The 22,081-nt window shown below is 42.3% G+C and overlaps 1 protein-coding gene across 2 annotated transcripts in view; it reads right to left on the reverse strand.

Annotated features, from left to right (window-relative positions):
- The window catches only part of iqsec3b (IQ motif and Sec7 domain ArfGEF 3b), a 30,243-nt gene that overhangs the window by 6,087 nt on the left and 2,075 nt on the right, over positions 1-22,081 (reverse strand). For both annotated transcript variants that reach the window (XM_069163108.1, XM_069163109.1), the window contains exons 2-11: positions 18,746-18,820; positions 14,426-14,543; positions 13,066-13,467; positions 11,407-12,101; positions 10,534-10,695; positions 8,091-8,213; positions 2,449-2,615; positions 773-912; positions 468-599; positions 239-338 (exon numbers count right to left, since the gene is read on the reverse strand). In XM_069163108.1, coding sequence (XP_069019209.1) covers positions 239-338; positions 468-599; positions 773-912; positions 2,449-2,615; positions 8,091-8,213; positions 10,534-10,695; positions 11,407-12,101; positions 13,066-13,467; positions 14,426-14,543; positions 18,746-18,820 — 2,114 coding nt within the window. The remainder of the gene's footprint in view (positions 1-238; positions 339-467; positions 600-772; positions 913-2,448; positions 2,616-8,090; positions 8,214-10,533; positions 10,696-11,406; positions 12,102-13,065; positions 13,468-14,425; positions 14,544-18,745; positions 18,821-22,081) is intronic.

A 22,081-nucleotide genomic window follows, 5' to 3' on the forward strand; every position in this document is an offset into this window, starting at 1 on the left:
ACACTTAAATCTGTGACAACAAGCAACTTTCCGGAAAGATATCTACTGTAACTTGACAACAGTGTATTAATTTTGTTTTACTGGAGACCCCTTGGCAATTCCTTAAAGTCTGGGTCGTGACACTGGCTTGACAGACAACATTGCTGTGGATGGGTCTGACAGTTAGCTCAGCAATTTTCCAGCACAAGAGTGGAGCTGTTCTGGGAATAAATTGCTGCAGAGTGAAAGAGCATCTTACATTCATTGCTGAAGAGGTGAAACTGCATTCCCAGGAGACCCATAGCTTTACAGAAGGTGTAGGAGGCAGAGCTTTTCTTCTTGGGGCACAGCTTCAGGATCTAGAGGCACACAACACACAAACTTTGTTCAAGTGCATTGGGCCACATGCTGCTTATCTGATTGTATGTCCAGTATTTGATGCATTTATTGATGCTCAATGGTGAATGTTTTTAGGGAGAAATCCTTACCAACAGCAGGTCGTTGAAGAGGAAGACTTCTCTCTGGAGCTGGGACAGTTTCTGTTTGTGAGGTTTGTTGGCGTCAGGCACCTCAAACAGACGACAGCAGCACACCAGACGTCTGTGGGGCACGGCAAGGATCTGCAGAGATGAGGTTAAAGAGATGGAGATGACAGCCAGTAAAGCAGAGGACACACTGCAGCAAAATAATTTGTGTCACAAGAGAGAGGAGACTGCACAAATAGGTACAGACAGCTCACGGAAATGTGGAAAAAATGTATAAAGACTTGCAGACAATCTGGGATCTTACTTACAGTTTTCAGGCCCAGGATAGACTGCTCCACACGGCTCACGTAGGTGACATGGTCTTCGTTTGAGCGCAGCTCTCTCTGTTGGATCCTTTCATAAATACCTGCAACCATCTCTCTGGGGATGTCTGCTCCATCATCCACACCTGGGAGAATGCAAGGGTTGATATGATGCAGTAGTGGTGACTTTACACACAGCTAAGGGTCTATGGGCCTCCACCCTCAGCCCCACCCTTACTCTTAGCCCAGACCCATCCAATCACAGAACTTAAAAGACAGCATCAAATTGGATTAATAACTATTTGTAAATGTTTGTTAGATATGTAATAACTTCAAATATCTGTCCTCTTCTGTTGTTCATAAATGTGTAATATGATGTTACATGTAAGAAGTTGATATCTGACAAATATTCCACTGCAAAGGTTGGTGTTAAAGATTCACTGTACTACTATTGAGCAATGTTTTCATTAGTGGCACCCTTTTTAGCTTTAAAAAGGAAGTCTCACCTAAAACACAATCTGCATTGTGCTGTACAATTTCAATTCAGACACTCTTTATTCTGAATACTAAATAATGTAAACTTGAAAATCATATTATTATCATTTGACACATTTTGGAGTTGGTCCATTGATAGTGTTAATTATTCACAGTTTTTGATTGTGAATCATTTGACTGTGCAGATTCCTGGAAAGATTGGCAACAGTCACAGCGGGAGCTGACTGGGATCTTAACTACAAACTAACTAATCTAAATTTGTAACTGACTGTGCGCTCATATCAATCGTTATCTAAGGTATAACGGCCAAATTCATTTTATTTCTTTGTAGAGCTTGCATCCGTGAAACCGAAAATGTTCCTTTATCTCAGCATGCATTGTGTCTTTGTAGTTGCTCCATTATCAGTATGGAGCTGCACGCAGAGTTGTGGAATATTATGAGAAAAGATAATGACTGATGAAATTAGTTTAATTTGCGGTGGATTTTTCTGTTAACTGAAGGTACAGATGAAAGTGACGCTGCTCTTCTTTAGGCCCTGGCTGCAGTAAATGTATGTATCTGTTGAACCTCTGGGCGGTGACGGCGTTGAGAGCTTTGGGGAGCTCAGCGCAGGTGATGAGATGCTTCCGGAAACCCAAGCTTGTATCTTTAAATTTGACGCTAAGTGAGCCTCAGTTAAATGGGCTGACGCCACGGTCTCTGGGGCAGAGCTTTGAGTAGAGGATATCAGGAATGTCTTCCTGCATTGCTGATGGTTTCTTGATGGTAGCAAACGGAGGCAGGCAGCCTCTTTGAGTAATTTACTTAAGTTTAAGAGGCTGCCACTCAAAAGCCAAGTTGATAAGAGAGTGCTTGTTGTAAAACTTTGACTTCACCTGCCTTCTGCTCTCTCTTTCGTCTTCCTCATCATTCATTCTGTCATTATTAATCTGATGCATCTCCTCATGCTCTGCAGTGGAGGGTTTGAGCTGTGCAAGTATGTACATGTGGTTACTATTTATAACCGCTGTTCAAACTCTGCTCATGACCACTTGTCATAAATGTTGAAACATGTCTGCAACTCATTACACCAGCTCTGTCCACGGGGACAGTTCACCCTCCCTGAACTGACACATGCATAGTGTACAGCCTGTAAACACACGCTCTCTATCTCTTTTATACATACGGTAAATATGCACACACTAACCTCTCAGATTGCGGATGAAGTCATCGAGGCCCATTTTGCGCTGCGGTTTGATGTTGGGAGAGTACATGTCAGTGTTGAGGAGGACCACAGCGAAGGCCAGGATGAAGATGGTGTCTGGGTTGTGAAACTGCTGCACCACATCTGGATTACACATACAGTACCTCTGACTGTGGAGGACAAATAGGACAACAGAGATGTACATCAGGATTGTGGTCAAACATTTCTCTCTCACTTCTTAAACCAGTAACATAGGCTCTCTGGATTTTCAGCCACTGGAACACATTTTGCTGAAAGTAAGACACAACAAAGAACGAACAGCAACAGTGAAATCCCGGTGATCATTCAAACAACATCCTGAAGAGGATTATTGCTTTTGATAACATATATGTACTGCTGAAATGTTTTCTCTGGTGTAACAAACTTGGGATGCAAAGACATAAAACAGAGCACAAACAAAATAATATTGCACATTTTTTGCTAGGTAACACCTATAATAACAAAAAATATATAGCTATTTAATGGACATCCAGGACAAATCATATTGTTTGGCTTTATCCTTGTATTGTATTGTATACAACATTCATTGGACCATTCAAAACAAATCACAGCAATAAATCCAACCAGATTAAGCGATTACCCGGTGTTTGGTGAGAACCCTGCTAATCAAATACAGATAAGTGTCAAACAATTTCCTAGCAACGGAAATATAAACAACCCACCAGAGAAAATAAATTAAATGCCAAACAAGATTTAGGATACTGCAGCGCTTTACTGCTTGTTTAGTGTGAAGTTTATCAGTTACGTCGAGCTAAAACAAATAGTTTAACACAACAGTCCAAAAAATCCTGCCTTTATGAAGATGTGTTGCCACATACATTTTCTTAATGTTTTGTCTACCTCATTTATAATCAAAGAGATTGAATATTAGAAACACTTCTTCACAACCTTGCATCTTTATCTATGAACCAGAAGCTAACACCCTGATATTAAGCCCAGTTGCACCGACAAGTCCACAAATTGCCTTTGACTGGAGCCTGAACTGCTTTAAAATATCAACAGTGAACTGGGGAGGATTCTTGGGATTTGAAGATTGCAATCGGGCGCAATAACAAAATTAGGAAAAGCGTCACGAAGAGAGATCAGTACAAACTGTTCAAGTTATAGAGGTAAGATGGAGAACGCTTTTTATTCCTGCTGTGAGCTGGGGAATTCAGATTGATTTTAAGGCAGAAACCTCCCATACCAGCTACACTACTTTATGATTTGACTGATTGAAGCTTCTACTCAGATTTGAGGAGCAGTCATTGTACTATAACTGAGACTGACAGGACAGAGGAGACATTTGACAGTGCAAAATAGTTCTGCCGTAGGTAAGGCAACACTGCCCAATCTACTTTGCAGCCAGAGATGCTACATTTGGACTTGCTTTGCCCCGTTGCTGCCCACAGGCTTCACAAATTCTCACTTCCACCCTCCCCTCCTCCACCCACAGCTCCCTCCCTATCTTCCTTACTGTCACTTACACTTACACAGTGGGCCATTTTAGTAGTGGGAGGCTTTTATCTTTGCAGCCAGGCAGGATGCAGACATGGAGAGGGCTGCTCTGCTCCAAAGGAGTATGTACTTGTCAGAGCATATGGAAGCGAGAGACCACATCTGAGACCTCTGCAACCAGAGAGCCATTTCCTGCACCCCACACAAGATCTAAGGACAAAGAACTCACAGGGTATCAATCGACCAGCTCAGTTCAGTAGAAATGCTTTTGTCTGAGGGAGACTAGATCCTGGTTGGCACAAACACCCCACAGATATAGCAAGGCACATGCTGTACATACGATCCTGATTTGCCAACTTGATGTAATTCTGCGGCAAATTCATCAAAGACTGAGTGCAAAGCAAGATGTTCTGTATGCGTGTGTATGCATGCAAATGGAAATGTGCACGGATGTGTAAGTGCATATGTGTGCATGATTATACAATGAGTGAGCAAACAGTTGAAGGAATAAATAAAGCGGTGGGCATGTGCATGTATTTGTGTTTCATTCACACATTTCCAAGCAAGGATCTCCATCTTATGTAACCAGTTTATTTAAACACTTGCTCCCGATCTCTTATCGTCATATCTGCATGAAAGTTGCATGCCAGCTGGCACAAATACCACTTCGTATAAAAGAAGTACTCTCAACAAGAGTACAACACGCTTGAAACAGATGACATAACAACTGTTACGTAACATAGATGGCATCGGATGTGTGGCTGTCCTGATAAAGCCCACTCCTTTCTGACCTGCACTCAAAGCTCCAGTGACAGAGTGTGGTCTTAGACTGCTGATGACTTCATAATCTGCACCCAGGGGCTCAGCACGTATGATTGAGTATGATGTGATTAACTGATGACACCAGTGGGTGTTCTGATTGGCCCCCAAATCAGGCTCAGACAGAGAAAGTGTCATGGCTGCTCCTCTGCCTCTCTTTTCTCACCACCTCTTGCTTGGAAGAACACACTTCCCTCAATGGATAGCGTGGTAAAAGTCTGTATATTCTGCATTGTTTACAATCGATGAAAAGACTAAAACCATCAAGGAATTTATTCTTCTAACAGGTACTGTCAGTAAGCTATTGCCAAAACCTCACAAATGTCTCTGCGCAAGACCTGCATTGTTGCCCTAAACATATTACCGAGCCACTTCTTTGCACTGGCTTACGCTTCCTTCATTGAAATAACATGGGCATTATGTTTATTGAAATTACTAAATCCCAAGTCCACAGTTCTGGTGCTGTAAATACTCACTCGAACATGAAATATGTATCAACCCACAAATGGAAATAATCCCAAATAAAACCACTATTACCTTCTGTTTGAAATATGTTTACTAAAAACTACAGTACCCAGCTGTTTAAGCAAATGTTTAAAAACAAGATACTGTACAACAAAACTGAGTACACCCATAGGTGAAATTATTCAAATATTAAATTATTTAAAATCCTAAAATGATTCTATTATTTTTAAGACAAAGTGTAGAGTATTTGTTCTGATGGAAACAACTTAAATGTACTACATTGAAAATACAGCTACCAAAGTCCAACTTCAATGCTACAAAAATGAGTTAAACTCTGACTGCTACAACAAAAAGATTTTACAAACATGGTTATAAAATGATCTGCTAAGACCACAGCTTTCTCTGTTTGGCCTAATGCTTCGTGTCAAATAAAAAAACAAGCCGGATGAAAAGTGGCAAAACATTCTTTGGTCAGATAAAACAAAAGTCAACAAGCAAATTGGTTTGGATCAGATGGGGTCCAACATGTTTAGCACGGATCTGGACACAATTACCACAAGAGGTGATATCGAACTGCAAGAGTGCAGACGGTGTGGGGAGAAATTGCATTTATAAATGGCACTGTGTGTATATATTTGGATACCCAAATGCTGAATGAACAAATTACATCCAGTCTCAAGAAGCTGGGCAAAAGAGGAATTTTCCAACATGACAATTATTCAAAACTAGCTGCAACAATGACACAGAAGATTTTAAAGAAGAAAAAAGTGACTACAGATACAGAATATCCCTAAAATTGAATCCAACAGAACACCTTTGGAGTCTTTTAAAGTGGAAGGGGGAGCAATAAAATCCCCCCAGCAAAGAGCGGCTGAACAGAATCATCTGTGACAAATGGCAGAACATCTCTTCACAGATTTGTGACAGACCGGTATCCTCCTTCCCCAGGAGGATCAAATCTGTCATCACAAATCAAGGTAAAATGAAACAAAGGAATGCAATCTCACAAATGAAGGATGTACTCACGTTTTGCTGCATTGAAATACAGTTTCTTTAAATACTGTATTTCTGATCTGTTTTTATTAGCTATGGTAGCAGTAGCATGGATCAACCAACAATAGCTCAACAACTTTCAGAGAATTTCTATGACACCGGTACACACATTCAACCTCAAAGGCAGACAGGTGATCCTCTGACTTTTCATCTCGTGTCATCAGCCAAATTCATGCAGTTTTTTGGTTTATACCCAAATACCTGCAAAGCAAATGACACTGGTACCATCTGTATTCCTATCTGTTGTTTGTATTATGTGCAAATTAGCAGTGCAAACTAAGATGATAAACGTGGCAAACATTACCTGCTTAACATCCTGCTACCATTGTTATTTTTAACACATTTTTGCCTGCGGATGTCAGCATTGAGCTCAAAGCAGCATGGCTGTAGAGTCTTAAAGGTTTATGTCCTCAGTGTGACTGACTGGACAGTTGGAGAGTACAGAAAAACACACCAACACATTGTTGGTTTTTGTCTTATCAAGGGATTTGTTGAAGACCACAAAAAAACTAATACAATGTCAATTAATCAGACAAGCTAGGACCACATAATGTGGATGCAGACAGGCATTGGCAGTCCACTAGGCAGTACATTTGTTATGGTGATCACACACACCCATGTAGAGAAAAATGACATCTTGATTAATGAGTTCAAAGGGGCAGCGACTCAAGTCATGTCAGGCTGGTGACATTGTTGGTACTCCTGAGGGAAAAGAGCACCACATTTGGCAGAGGGACATTAAATGTACACAGAAATGCGAGCAATTACTCTGAAATAGAAAACAATGATGGGCATTTTTATTGCATTTTCAGTCCTGAGGGCAATCTTTGGCTATCAGCAGGACACTTCAAGGACAGTGGCAGCCAGGGGACGATGTACCAATTGCAGCTCCTATTTGTCTGAGTGCTCCTGTCTGTTTTTGCCTCAAATAATTTTCAGTCAAAAGGTAACAGCATCATAAAACAAACTGTTTTCATCCAGGAGTTTGTTGGAAGCTAGACAGTCCACAGAAAGGCATAAAGAGAGTGTGCATTGGGCCTACATTGGGCCACTCAAGGTTGTCTTGGTATTTAAATGAGTCTCCTTCAGCAGATCTGCTCATACACTTTAGTGACTGCAGGGTGGGAGAGTCGGCACTGATGAAACAAACAGAAAATCAACTCAGGTTAAATCTTTGTCAGTAACAAACATGAACTTATATTCATGTGTAATTTTTTTGGATGGAAATTGACATGTGACTACCCACCACATACAAACAGACTAAAAAGAATACGTTTTGACCAGTAAGTGTCATCCAGGGAAGAAAGTTGTGAAATAGAGCGTCTACTTTTGTCCTGCTGGAACGCACACTGATTGCCTGCAGCTCAGGCCTCTGTTGTGATTGGGTGACAATCAAACACTGCTGAGTTTTAGTCAAAGGTTACAGGCAATCAGTGTAATTTGCTAATGATACAGGGCTTTGGTGTCATCAGAGCCTGCCGCAGCGAGCTAGAAAAAACAGTCAAACACTTGTATTTCTATACAGTCGGCCTATTAGTATGCCGGTCTTGATGTGTCTTCTACCCTAAGGCTGTGAGATCAGAAAACACTTTGTTTCTTCTATTTTATTGCAAAATATGTGAGCTTAGTTACGTGTCATTGTTTTTCTGTTTTGCATAGGTGGCCACAGGCAAAAAGTCTATTCATTTTTAAAAGTTCAGAGCCCTGCTCAGTCATGTGATGAACTGTTGTTGTGTTGAATTGTATCAAAAAGAAAAAGCCAGAGCCTGTTAGTCAGTGAGGCCTGGTTGTGAGCGAGCTGACAGTCTCACCTAAAGGCTTCGATGAGTCTCTCCACTTTCTGTGCTTCTCCCTGAACACGGACGTGAGCCTGGAACTTTCTCAGGGCTTCGTCAAGCTCCATGCCTGAGAAATCCATCTCATCCACAACACAGCTATAAAGAGACAGACAGAGAGAGAGGGGGGAAAAAGAGAAAGCCAGAGAGAAAGGAGAGTGAGACTTTATTTGTAGTATGTCACTATAATGACAAGGCGAGTGAATGAGTGTGTAGAAATGTGTATGCGTGTGAATGTGCAACAAACTACGTGCATCCAAGTGCTGATGGCAAATCTCAGTCATACTTCAATTACAGAGCCACTGACCTGGAAGACACCCATAGAGACAACATGCTTGCATACACATACACATGCAAACACACACACACACACACACACACACACACACACACACACACACACACACACACACACACACACACACACACACACCGTGCAAACATTAATGGAGAAGAAAGGGTCTGGCGACAGTCAGGAGATAAGAGGGAAGGGAAAAGAGGGACGAGAGGGCAAGTTAATGAAAAGCAAAGAATGAGGGGGCCAGAGAGCGCTACATGAAATGCTAAGCACAGGCTGCGGCAATGGGAAAAATACATACGCACAATTGTTCATGTGCATTTATGTGCATATTTGTGTCCACGAAAGTGTGTAGTAAAATAAAATGAGGGTGTGTGCAGTGTATTCAGTGCAGTGACCTATTTCTACAGTCTCTACAACAACCTCTGCAAAAAGCCTCTCTGTCTACACTGGTTGGATGCAAAAAGGGTGACTGTGAAAGCATTAGATAAATATGTTTTCATGGATTTGTTGCACTTATGCATGCAAGTGTCAAGTAAGTTTGTGTGTGTGTGTGTGTGTGTGTGTGTGTGTGTGTGTGTGTGTGTGTGTGTGTGCATGCGTGCGTGCGTGCGTGCGTGCGTGCGTGCGTGCGTGCGTGCGTGCGTGTGTGTGTCACGTGGATATGTGGGCATGAATTTCAATGGCCGGTTCTATTCAAGATATTTTAGAATACCTGGATTCATCAAAGTCTAAGTCTAAATAATCTAAATAAATGTCTGTTAAATCAATATATATTAGTGAAGGAGGTAACACATTGGCGCCTGAGCCTGTGGCCCACTGATGAAATCCTTTGCATTCGTAGTTTGACACACTGAACGAGCTGGGTGTCTATATCAAAATGCCCGGGAAAATTCCCAAGCAGCGGGCAGATTCTGACGTGTTTCCCATCACCCAGCAGTGGTTAGTCTGCCAGAGAAGGTAGGTGGAGCAAACACGACAGCCTTGCTCTTCAACTGCCAACTGACTTATTTCACACAGGCGACACTAATTGGATCTCTGGGATGTGAAGTACAAATACACAGCTGCAATTACCTCTTATTGCCAGAGGTATCACCAAAATGAGCAAAACAGAGAACTTCAAGATTGTAACTTTAATTTCTAAATGGTAGCAATTAAGTAATCTGGTGATGAGGATCATGACATGCGGTTGGGAGCTCCAGAATGGACCTTGAGGTGAGGTTGTTAAATCAAATCCAGGGAGTCGTTAAGTTAGGTGGCTAATAAAGTTTCTCACTTTGTAATTAGGAAAGAAAAAAACTCTGCAGTTATAATTGATAGCTTAACAATGTATACATAAATGTATTATAGTCCAGATGCTCTGTCGCCCTTTTACAAGGTAAAGGCTCCAAAGGGGCAATAGAGAGGTCTTGATGATGAACTAAAGGACTGAACTGTAGTTAAGATAGAGAAAAAGCTTGTGAGTGGATTCTAAGTTAACCATCTAGGGTTTGAGGGCATTTTCTCAAATTTCCTATATCTGAAACATGCCTATTAAATGCACTTGCATATATCATAATACCCATGTGTTTCATATCAAAATTTTCAGAATAATCTTAGTTATCGCTATAATTAAGAGATCATTTGGCCCTAATGCTGAGAAATTGAAGTCTGATTTTAGAAAGTTAACAAATCTCTCAAAAAAGCGTACATTTATTCGTGTTGATTAAATGTTTTGGTGCTTGAAATAAGTTTACAAAAGTCTTAGGTTTACAAAAGCAGTTAAATATATGAAAAGAATAGTAACATGATATCTTATTAAATTAAATTCTGTGAAATCGGTTTTGTAGAAGTGTTGTCTTTCACTCTACTTTCAACAAATCTAAGAGGGGCAGAGAGGGTTAATATTAGTATCTTAAACTCAAATACATTCAATGAGAAATTAAAATTTAACAGGCAGATTTGTTAATAGACTTTGATTTTTTTAAATCCTTTCAAATGTGTGTGTGTGTGTGTGTGTGTGTGTGTGTGTGTGTGTGTGTGTGTGTGTGTGTGTGTGTGTGTGTGTGTGTGTGTGTGTGTGTGTGTGTGTGTATCTGTGTGATGCAGAGATGTCGGCATATGTAAATAACGAGAACTCACTCAAGGACATCTCTGTTAAATTGCAGCTTGCTGTTCCCCAAGAACTCTCCAATCATCTGTCGGCTCAGGCCCTTCCTCTGCAGCAGGAAGTGAGCCACTCCGATGGCCGTGTCTGGGACGAAACCACGCGTGATCAGGAAGTGGATGCCTCTTTCCGGGTTCCTGTCCACACACAAAAAAAAAAAAAACGCAGAAAAGCAGAGTGTTTAAAATCACATTCTGTGATGTTTTTGTGCATGAACAGAATGCAGTGTGGGAAACCGTGAGAAAGAAATGTGTTACACCGTATTTAAGAGAAAGGGTGTTTAATGTGTGTATGTGTCTGAAGACGGAAGCGTAAGTGTGTGTGTGTGTGTGTGTGTGTGTGTGTGTGTAAGATGAAGCACAAAGAGAAAGTGGGAAAAGAAGAGTGCTTTCATGCGCAAAAGCTGTTAGCTCTGGACTTCAGCATCAGACCCACTGTCACTGATGCATATGAGTTAATTTACTTCATTTGTATAAACTAATGATAAGTGCGGGCCAACCGTGGATTCTATTTATAGGAATTGAGTGGCTCTCACATTGTTCATGACCTCCTTGACTGCCTCTCCTGTCCCACTGCATTCACCCTCTTTATCTCCTCCCCCACTATCCTCTCTAAGTCTATTTTTTTTCACGGACATCGCACCATTACAAGATGGCACTGAACCGGCAGCTCCTCCCAACAATCACAAACACTAATGAGCAGCTGCTTAGAGCAGTTTTGCAGGGCTGTTGGAAATTTGTTAGACACAAACAGTAATAAGTGTACTTTGAACCTTGAGCCAGAGGGTGAAGAAATATTTAATATGTTTTCTCTGACAGTGCGCATGTGTGTGTTGTCGGGCCACTCACACATTGAAGAGGTTGAGTCCTATACGGTAGAGGCGTTTGCGGTGGGTATCAGTGGACAGGGTTGGCGAGCGACAAGATGCTGGATCCTGGCAGCGGTCCCGAGGCAGAGAGACCACTAAGGCCTGCAGTGCCTCAGGGCTCGGCCCCGCAGGGATCTGCTGAGGGTGAGTATAGTGATACTGCTGGAACTGGGTGTAGATCTGGGCAGGCTGCTGGTTAGGCTGGACTGAGGTGGAGATGGAAGTGGAAGTAGAGGTAGAAGTGGAGGTGCTCTCTCCTTCCATACCGCCTCCTCCTAGAGTCGGCACAGCTGAACCCCTCCTGGATCCTGGATCTGCCATTTCCAGCTCCTCACTGGGTGGAGGTGCAGGAAACTCTGGCTCCTCTGCTGATTCTCCTCCCCCAGCCATCCCGCTCACAGACGTCTTCCTGCTGCCCAGCTCTCCTCCGCCTGAGTTGCCCATAGAGGTGGTCGTTGTGGTGGCGGAGGAGATGGTGTAGGAGCTATTGCTGTCGATGTGAACAGTAACATCCCTGAAGGCCATGAGCAGCGAGCTGGCGCTACGGGGCAGACAAGCGCTCTCAGCAGCTGCACGAAGGGCCCCGGGGTCCATCAGTAGTCCCTTCCCCTCTCCACTCTCAGACAAGCTCCAACCACGAAGGGCATCATCAATTGACTGTGCCAAGGAGTGTAGCTGCAAATATGGTGATAATAAATGCGCATTAGAACCAGTGATTTAATAAGGTCAGGGGACATTATTCATGTGTTGAAAGGTTTGAGAGTAGCAGGGTTGCTAATTAGTGGCTATTTGTAAGATTAGTAGAACAAAACTAATAGTAACGCTGGCTGGACACTGAGCAGTCCATGGCATTCAGATTAAACAGTCTATTAAGCCACTGGGGCCCAGTCAATGTAGTTTAGCTTAAGAAGAATAAATTGTAGTTATAAGGCCGGTCATTGAGGGTCTGCTCTTTTCTTGGGTATAAGGGCAATATTCAAAGACATTTTAAAGTTCAAGTTAGGGTCAGAGAATTGGGTCAAAAGTCAGAGGGATCAGGGGATTTATGATGGCATATTCTGACACTGATTGTCTGGTCTATTGTTTGAGTCAAAATGTAATTTACAAATTGTGGTGGGCTTCCATATGAATGCTCACCCACCTAGTACAGTTTGTCATGTGAAAAGATAAAGTATGATATTAATGGAACATTTGCCATGGTGGCATGCAAACATTTAAAATGATCATTAAAACGTAAATCAGAAACTGATAGGAATGTCATTAGGTTTGCAGATGTTTGGTCATAAACCAAAGTATTAGAGAAATTTCAATCTTGATCTGAAAACTCAGAGAATGACCATTGTTATGATTCATCCTGAAGAGAATATGAGAGGCTGCACCAGATTTTGTGCTAATCCATTTAAGGAATTTAAGGGAATGTCCAGATATTTCCTCTGACTCTTGTGGTTTTGTTGCAAATTTCATAGCAAATCCATCAAGTAGTTGTCAAAACATTAACCAAAATGTAAGAAAGGTCAGAAGGTCATCAAAGTCAGTGGGATTCATTCACAGGGAACCATGATTGTCTGTACAAAATTTCATGACAATCAATCCAGTGGTTGTTGAGATATTTCAGTCTGGAACCACCATCACAACTCACTTGTTCGGAGAAGCAGTCCTCCAGCTGTGTGAGTGTGGATCCAGGGGTTTGAGGTGGTGCTGGGCCTGGGGTAGGAGAGGGTGTGGGTGCTGGGGCCATTGCAGGAGACGGGGGCAGAGAAGTGGAGCGACATGGGGGCGGAGGAGGAGTTTTGGAGCGTAGGGGTATTTGTCCTCCTCCTGGATGCAGAGAATAACTGTGTCTCTGGGCTGCATTCCGGTTTCGGCCTGTAGGGCTGGGATGGCGCAGGGAAATCCGACGAGGCAGCTTACTCTCCGACAGTGAGTTGCGGATCTTCTGGAAGTTTTTGCTGAGCTGATACTGACGGAAGGCTGTCTGGATTCTACGGGCTGCCCGCCTTGCTATGAGATGGCCTCCGTACTTCTGCTCCAACTCATCTATCTGGGGACAGAAAGAGGGTGAGCGAGAGTGAGTATCACTCAAGACGCTGCAAGCATGATATTGCAAACAACACAGCCTCCACTCAAAGATATTTATACATCCATCAGCAAGCAAACATGGTGCCTATTTGTGCCCATGTCTGCAAAAGATCAAAAGTGTTTAGCATTGCCTGAGTCATGAAATTCATACTCAAACTCTTCTTCCTTCTTACTTTTCTGTCTGCCCTTTTAAAACAGGTATTAGAGCCAAAGTAAACATCATCTATCATCATTCAAGTGCTAATACTGGCTGAAGGACCATGGGAAAGAGGATAGATGGGCACTGACAAAGGTGCCGTTGAGAAAATAAGTAGAAAAGCAAACACCTGCACAAGCCTATTTCAGTTCCGTTAGCGGGCATAGCAGCGCAACCCAAACTCTCACATCTTCCAGAAATTTGCCCTCATATATTTTCAGTAAGAGGGAGATGAAGGAGGAGGAGGAGGAGGAGTGGGAGGCAGGGGAAGAAGAGACAGAGAGGGAGAAAAAGGAGGACAACCACACAAGGGACTGGGTTTGTGTCTGCTTACACAAAAAGTGCATGTACACACACACACACACACACACACTCATGTACGCACACTCGCGCTGCAGCAGCAAGAGCAGGAGCAACAGCAGACCCTTCAGCAGTTTGCTATGAGGAATAAAGACATCTCCAGCCACCAGAAGCAGTTATTAGCTGTTACCATGACAACACAGCATCTTTCGCGTTCTTGTCGGTGTGGCAGTGGTATCCTGGGTGCTCTTTTTTACATCAGCTGAGACAGAAATAGATCTGAATGGGAATAATTTTTGTCACGCAAAGACACAATGTCAAATGATCACACACCTCCTCACACTAAACCAGGTGGAGCAGCCAGCTTTCACTCCATCCCACCGGGTGCTCATGGGCCCACATACACTTGAATAAATGTATATACCTGTTTGTTTTTATTCTCCAGGGAGATCTCATACTCGCTGGGTCCCTCCCTCTTGGTCCCCTCCGCTTCCTGTCCACCACCAGAGGAAGTTACGTCCTCTAGGCTCAGCATCTGTCCACTGCCAAAAAAATAAGAAGATAAAAATGTCAGTCCTCTCTGCTGACCGAAACTCTGCTGTTTTCGCACTAGCCGGTAACCCACTCTGAAGAGTGTGAAGATGTTCAGGAGGGAAGCATGCGGACAGTGATGTGTGGCTGTAGTGGCCCGGGGTGAGGATGACTGACTTTCTGTGTCCAGTCCTATTTCATCAAATTTGTGGCTCCACTGCACAAGTGACTCTGGATATATGACCAGGGTGAATACAAAAAAATTGACAAATTTGTGTCCAAACTCACTCCCCCCTTCACTCATTTACTCTTTCCTACATATTAACACAATAATTTACTCTATTGTAGAGCTGTAACCTACAATTTCACCATATTTTGTTAATCAGCTGGAATAATAGATAAAAATCACAATTATTCAAAGCCCAAGCTTACTAATTAAACAACTTGTTTTGATGAAAAGATATTCAATATCAGGACAATGATACAAAACAGAGAAAATTAGCAAATCCTCAGTTCTGAGAAGCAAACAGTGAATGTTTAGCTTTTTTTTCCATTAACAACCAAAACAACCAATCGATTCTATTAATTGTATTTTTTTAGGTTTTAATCATTACCTAGTGTTTATTCTATTTTTTTCACTTTTATTGATTTTTACTGAGGTAACTTTTAGCCCTAAATTTTCTTTTGTTGTTTTTATTTTTCTATGTAAGCATGTTGGGCTGCAGACTTGTATGAAAGGTGCTGTATAAATAAGGCAGAGTTTAGTTAATCAACTGATCCAGAGGTTCCCAAAGTTTTTTTGCGATATGAATCATTATCTCCGTATGCTCCCTCGTCACAGGATGCATGCATAAATTGTGTGTGTGCAGTTCAGTCCAAGAGTGATTCTTCCCTGAGTGTCTTATTGGAATACTAATCAGGCCAGAAGAGGTAAACATGAATAGTATTAGATGGGTAATGCTGAGCTTGTGACCCCTGAGATTAATCTTGTGACTTCTTTGACCCCCACGTTGGCAGCCACTGAACTATTCAATTTATCAACAACTTGTTTCAACCCTCCAGTAAATGAAGACTTCAGACTTCAGTTATAAATAATCATCATTTTGTGCTTCACTGACAAGCGCGCTACCGTGTAAGTAGAGTCTCACGGTAGTTCAGGAAGGCATGGAATTAATTTTACAGTCATATTTTCCACACAGCCTCCAGTTATGTTTGTTCACTAATAGGTGGTACATATAATAATTTGAACAAATTTAGTTTGCATTTAACAACGCTGCGCTCTACTCGCCACTAAACATCTGCCTGCTTTCAAAAATTTAATTCCCTCCACCTCTCCTGGCTCCTCCTGTATTTAGCTGGATGAGAAGTTTGAATGTTTCGTTTCATGTGTTGATGTTCATTAACTGTCTTGTATTTTGGGGCTCGAGCAGGAGGGTTTAAGAGCTCGGTGACAGTCTGTTTCAAGTTTGCTCAGATTTGTTCTAAAGCATCACATGAGCAGAGCCACACCAGCAAACAAAAATTCACATTGCTGCAATAAGTGGTTAAAACTTTAAGCTTTTTTTTTTTCACTCAATATTTTGACGTCAAAGAGATCTCTTTCAGACACTGTACACTTCACAGCTTAAGAGCACAACAAGCAATACACTCAAGGTGGTTGTAATCTCCATAATTAAGAGTCAGTCTGCTCCCACACTGAACCAACTGCGGTGAATAACACTGTCGGATTTTACAGAGTTTGGACAATCTGTTATTCTCCCCTGCAGCAAAATTAGACTTATTTTGGACACAGCCTTAGAGCCGAAAGAATGATTTGGATCACCACTCTTGCATTGTTGGCACACCATCAAATGATCCGCTAGATGGTTTGCTATGGAAATAAATGCAGATTCTGTATGCGAGACTCCGAAAGCTACTGTGTTTCCATGGCAATGACATCATTTGGATAAAAAATTTCAGTGATGATGACGATGAAATGTATAACAATCTGAGTATGCTGTACAGGAAAAAAAAGATTGCTGGCATGGCACGGCAGAAGATGTCCTTTTGTATCAAAGATTTCAGTTCCTACTGATTCAACTTTCCTCATCATTGTCGGCTTCTCTGACATCTCAATACTATTAAAACACCAACATTCAGCACTTTTATACAACCAATCTGCAAAGACGGAAGCATAGACGTATGATCACAACCTAAGAGGTTTTATAATGGTGTGCAATTATGAGTGTGTGTGTGTGTGTGTGTGTGTGTGTGTGTGTGTGTGTGTGTGTGTGTGTGTGTGTGTGTGTGTGTGTGTGTGTGTGTGTGTGTGTGTGTGCGTGATGTTGTGTGCTTGTGCAATCTTTCTTCTACCCAGATAATGCTTACTCTAATAATTTTTACACAAAGGGGACCAGTGCTAAACAGGACTGGGGAGAATAAAAAGCCTGCTCATGGTTAAATAATGAGTGCATCACTAAAGTTCCTCTTTGTTTTCTTTGATTGCTGTGAAAGCAACTCTTCTGTGTCCCCAGCCAGAGAAGCTTGGTTATATCTTCAAATTCGATAAAGTTAGAGAAAATAAAGGGGGGGGGGAAGGAATAGGGGGGAAGAGAGTGGAACCAGAGGAGAGAATGCGATAGGAACAGAGAGAGGAAACAGGAAGATAGAGGGAGTATGTTGGTGTGTGCATGCTGGAGGCTGTCTCTATCAAAAACTCTATTAAAACACTGCCATTCCCCAGCACAGCATCAGAATACATTAGAGTACATTAGAATACATTAGAGGATTTAAAAGCACGAGTTGAGCTATTAATGCATCTGGACAGCAAAAGCCTTCATAATGATATGGGCACTATACACTCTCTCTTTCTCTCTCTCTCTCTCTCTCTCTCTCTCTCTCTCTCTCTCTCTCTCTCTCTCTCTCTCTGTCTCTCTCTCGCTCTCTTTCTCTCTCATACAGTATATACTCACATATAGCAGCAACCAACACACTAAGCACACACTCCTGCCGCGCTGCATGTGTGACATCATGGTTGAAGAAAAATTAACATCTGTCAAATCGCATTGCTCAAAGGCCAACAGAGAACGACAGTACTGTACAGCCAAGGGAGAACATGCACACACAAAGGCTGCAGAGAAAAGGCATGGCAGGTTAGGCTGGAGGCAGATATCATGGCATCTCTAGGGAGGTGTGTGTGCAATGATGGATTCAGCGGATGACAGTGTGTGAACGCGGTGCAGTGTTGCAGCCACCAGGAGCATACAACTTCATGTGATGATGATAATAATGAGCTACGGTGTTTTCACATCTCTGCTACAGCTCATCATCTCAGCTGGCCGTCCAATCAGGACAATGTGGGTGTAGGAGTTAAGTCACCAGATCAGAGAGAAGAGAGGGACTCCAGACAGACAGATGGTGATATTAATAAGCAGAATGAGAGAGACATTTGATAGGGACGGATGACATAGAAATAATTGCGGGGAGATGATCAGAAAAGACATGGTCTTTCTCACAGACACAAATAATGAGAATGAAAAATCAACAACGCAAGGGGAAAGACATTGCAGCAGATGAAAAGACAGAATAAATAGACATGACTGGAGAAGACTGGATTTAGAAAGACAGGATTAAAAAGATGTGAGGCTGAACTGTAATCATTGAGTAACATGACAAAATCAGCTTTTTAAATTTCAATAGGTCTGCTCATTCAAACATCCAAGTGAAATGTCACGTATTCACAAACACACACACATACACACACACACTATATATATATATACAAACAACTTCTACCACAAACAGACAATCCTGCCCACGCAGAACCAAGGCAGCAAAAGTGGCTACAGAGGATCCTCCAGTTACTATGGCAGTGGTAGCCGTTGCGTCATTACAGGGTTGCCATGGGCGCCTTTACAGCAGCAATATCAGTTCATACATCATCCCCCCCCGTCCCCATCTTTGTCTATCTATATGTAAGTTACCCTTGAGGCTGTCAGAGATATACAGTAGGCTTGTTAGAGAACATTTAACTGTTTTACTGTGACTCCAGGCTCCATAAATACACCAATTCACAATCACATTTACTTCAGTATGAAAGGCATGGGTGTTCACATGACTCAGTTAAAGTATATGAAACAAATATAGAACAGTGTGTACAGAGACGGAAAGTTGTAGATTGTTGAAAGAGCACGTTGTAAGAGTGGTAGGGTGGGGGGACAGTCTTAAGTCTTACCCGGATGAGCCAGAGGTGTCAGCTTCTGGATTTTCAGGGGCGGGGCAGCAAAACTGATGCAGCACGGTCTCGCTCCTGCAGAAGGACAGAGCAGAGACAGGGAGGTAAGCAAAGGGAGGAGGGAGGCGGCAGATTTGGAAGGACAACATGTCATTCAGTCGTTATTGGCTGCTGATCGTCGTTTGCCTTGTCTCCATGTTTGTTCCCAACATCCCATAAGATCCTGAAGAGGCTCTTCTTAGACTGTGGATTATTGTATCATTATATTACACAATTTGTCACTGATCCCAGCGTAAATACCCTATGTAGGTCATTTCAAGGCTGAGAAAGCTTAGAATGAGTGTGAGTATTTATATTTTTGTGTGTCCAGATGCGCTTGTTTATGCTTCCCCCCTCCAATCCATCAGATCAGTAGTGATTTAGCAGAATTCCCCAAACCCAATCTGGACAGATGGTAATTCCAGCTTTGCTTCCTGCTTCCTCTTCTTAAGTTCGCCTCTCTCATTTCTCCTTCATGCATTTTGCATTTACATTCATATTTTAGGCATTTTGCTGGTGCTCTTATCTGGAGCAATTTACGAGTGACGAGAACAAAAAAAAAAACAGCCAAGACACATCACGTGTTAGCTGTTGCACAGATCGACCTTTTCACCCTCTGGATGCTGCACACCGTCCACAAGTAGAAAAAAAAATCTGCATCATTATCAACATCTCAGCTAGGTTTTTGGGAGATGTTGGTGTAAGCACGGGTCACATCAGGTCCTTCTATGCTGAGCTAAAAGCATTCAGTCGACAGTGAGTTTCTTAGCTTCGCCACAGAAAGTCTTCTGACCTGGGCACAGCATATTGTTCGTGACACAGACCCACAGTGACAGGCAGTCAGAGTCAGTGCACGACTAGGAGTGACAGTCCGAGCTATAAAAAGCCATCTTTTCACAGTAACTTCCACAGATATAAAGGCACATTGGATTGTTTTCTAAATATCTCCAGTCAACATTCTTTACATTCAGAATAATACTCCTTCACCTGAAAGCACACCGCTGACAGTCTTCACACCGAAATGCACACAAAGAATGGCTTTATGCTACCTTTATGGACTTGACTCATTGATATATTAGGATTCATTTTCATGAGAAATTGTTTTGCAGTACATCCTTCAATTGACAAGCAATTGCGTTTTGTTAAGACCTTGTTCCCAGGAGCTTCAGAAATCTCAAAAACTATTATGTTACCTTTCAATATTCATTTTTCAGCACAGTAGTTTTCTTTGTTTTTCTGTTCCCCTCTTTGCCTTAAACATTATAAAAAATATATATAAAATAAACAAAAAAGTTCAGAACACTTCCTGCAATCAGTCAAGCGGATAACATGGATTTGTCCTTTCTCATGCATCCAAAATTTAGAATTTTTGACACGCGCTTGCCACCACAGTATGTTTTACTTTTAATATGCACAGGCAGATGTACAATAAACAATGAGTCAGGAGCCAAATCTCTGAGACATGTTACTCATCAGTAATTGATGGAAAACATCTTTAAAGGAATAGTTTGACATTTTGGAAAATAAACTCAGCCTCTTTCTTGAGAGTTAGAGGAGAAAATTGGTGTGTGCACAGTATATGAAGCTACAACCAGCAACCGGTTAACTTAGTTTGGCAATAAAGACTGAAACAAAGTGTAAAAAGGACAGGTTAGGATTGGATTGTGTGGGGGTTTCGTGTCAGAGTATTTCTTGTCTCAGTCCAGTTGCTGCAAAACCACCACAATGTCCAGTAACTGGTTAGCGGGCGAGTAGCACCAGTCTTCTTGTCTACTGTAACTCATCAAGAAAGAAAGCACGTTGTTGGGAGATACGAAACAGCCTGAGTAATTTTTTACAGGTTGGGGAGAATAATCAGATAACAAACCTGAGGCCAAAATATAAAAGCACTCAACGACTAAAATCTCTTCCTGTTCGCCACCAGCACGAGGGCTGGGCTATTTTGTCAGGTTGATATAAGACAGTTCAGCCCTGCTCAGGTTTGTTTGGTCATACAGTGAAGAACACACACACACACACACACACACACACACTCACAAACACACACTCAGCGGGCCCATCTGTCTGTACAAGGCACACACGTAACGGCCATTCGCTTCCAACAACACTTACAAAGAGAACAGGTGAATATTTCAACAGTACATGCTTCCTGCTGTTCTCTCTCTCTCTCTCTCTCTCTCTCTCTCTCTCTCTCTCTCTCTCTCTCTCTCCTGTCCTTCCCTAGCCATCCCTCTCCTCTTCCCTGTTTTGTAAGAGTACTTTAAACGCAATACTTCTACATCAGCCAGCATCCAGTAGAGAGAGTAAGGAAAGCGGAGAGAAGGGGGAGGGTTGACGTGCAACAAGATCAGCGCCATTTGGACTCAAAAACGCCATCAGTAGGTACATTGTACACACCTTCCACTTTTCACAGGATGTCACTGCCTCTGTTAACAACAAAACATAAATAGACTGAGAAAAGAACTACCCCAAATGCACCCTTTTAAAAAAAAAAAAAAAAAAAAAAAAAAAAAAAAAAAAAAAAAATCTCTCTTCTCTGTGTTTTGGTCTCTCCTGTAAACTGTCTCACTCTCTGTGTACTGTGCTCCCCTCCTCCTCTTTTATTCTCTTTTTTCCCCATCTCTCATCTCTCAGCTTCCTTCCTCTTTCACTCGTCCACTCCAACGTCAGCCTCGAGCTCCTTCCTCTAGACACCTCTAAGCGCTCCATCAAAGACAACGACTGAGCGTGCATCTCTCCTCTTCTTCTTTCTATCTCTCTGCCTTTCTCTCTCCTGAGAATGGCTGATTACTGTTCGCTCCATGGGCTAAGTGGGGCACATAGAAGGCTCAGCTGGAGAGAGAGAGACTGAGGATGAGCGGAGGAGAGGATCCTGTCCCCCCCCCCCATAGGCATGTCCACGTGCACTGGCAACACTGACAACAATGCAGAGCGCACAAACACACTCGCAGCCAACCCGAAGCGGCGCACTGGTCCACATGTCATTTATTTGTAGGGCAGACAGGCTCAGTTCTACACAGAGGTAGAACAACAATCAAATAAATGGATACAGTATGTATACACAGGATGTGTGAAAGAAAGCGATGTGCACAAAAGCACACACTCATTTATAGGTTGTGGGAGAAACATGCTGAGATAAACAGGAATAATAGGGCAGATCTGATTTCCAGTCTGCAGCGGGCTGTGATAGCTGAAAGCCTCAACTCTCTGTCACCTCTTTGGCCTGCAAGAGGCAAAAGGACACGAGGTGTCAAGCTACTGGACTCATTGAGAAAGATTTAAAATCTCCGAGCAGGT

Source organism: Embiotoca jacksoni, unplaced genomic scaffold (genome assembly GCF_022577435.1).
Source record: "Embiotoca jacksoni isolate LCO1_2020_lvr unplaced genomic scaffold, fEmbJac1.0.p SCAF_3, whole genome shotgun sequence".
In the NCBI taxonomy this organism is placed as follows: domain Eukaryota; kingdom Metazoa; phylum Chordata; class Actinopteri; family Embiotocidae; genus Embiotoca; species Embiotoca jacksoni.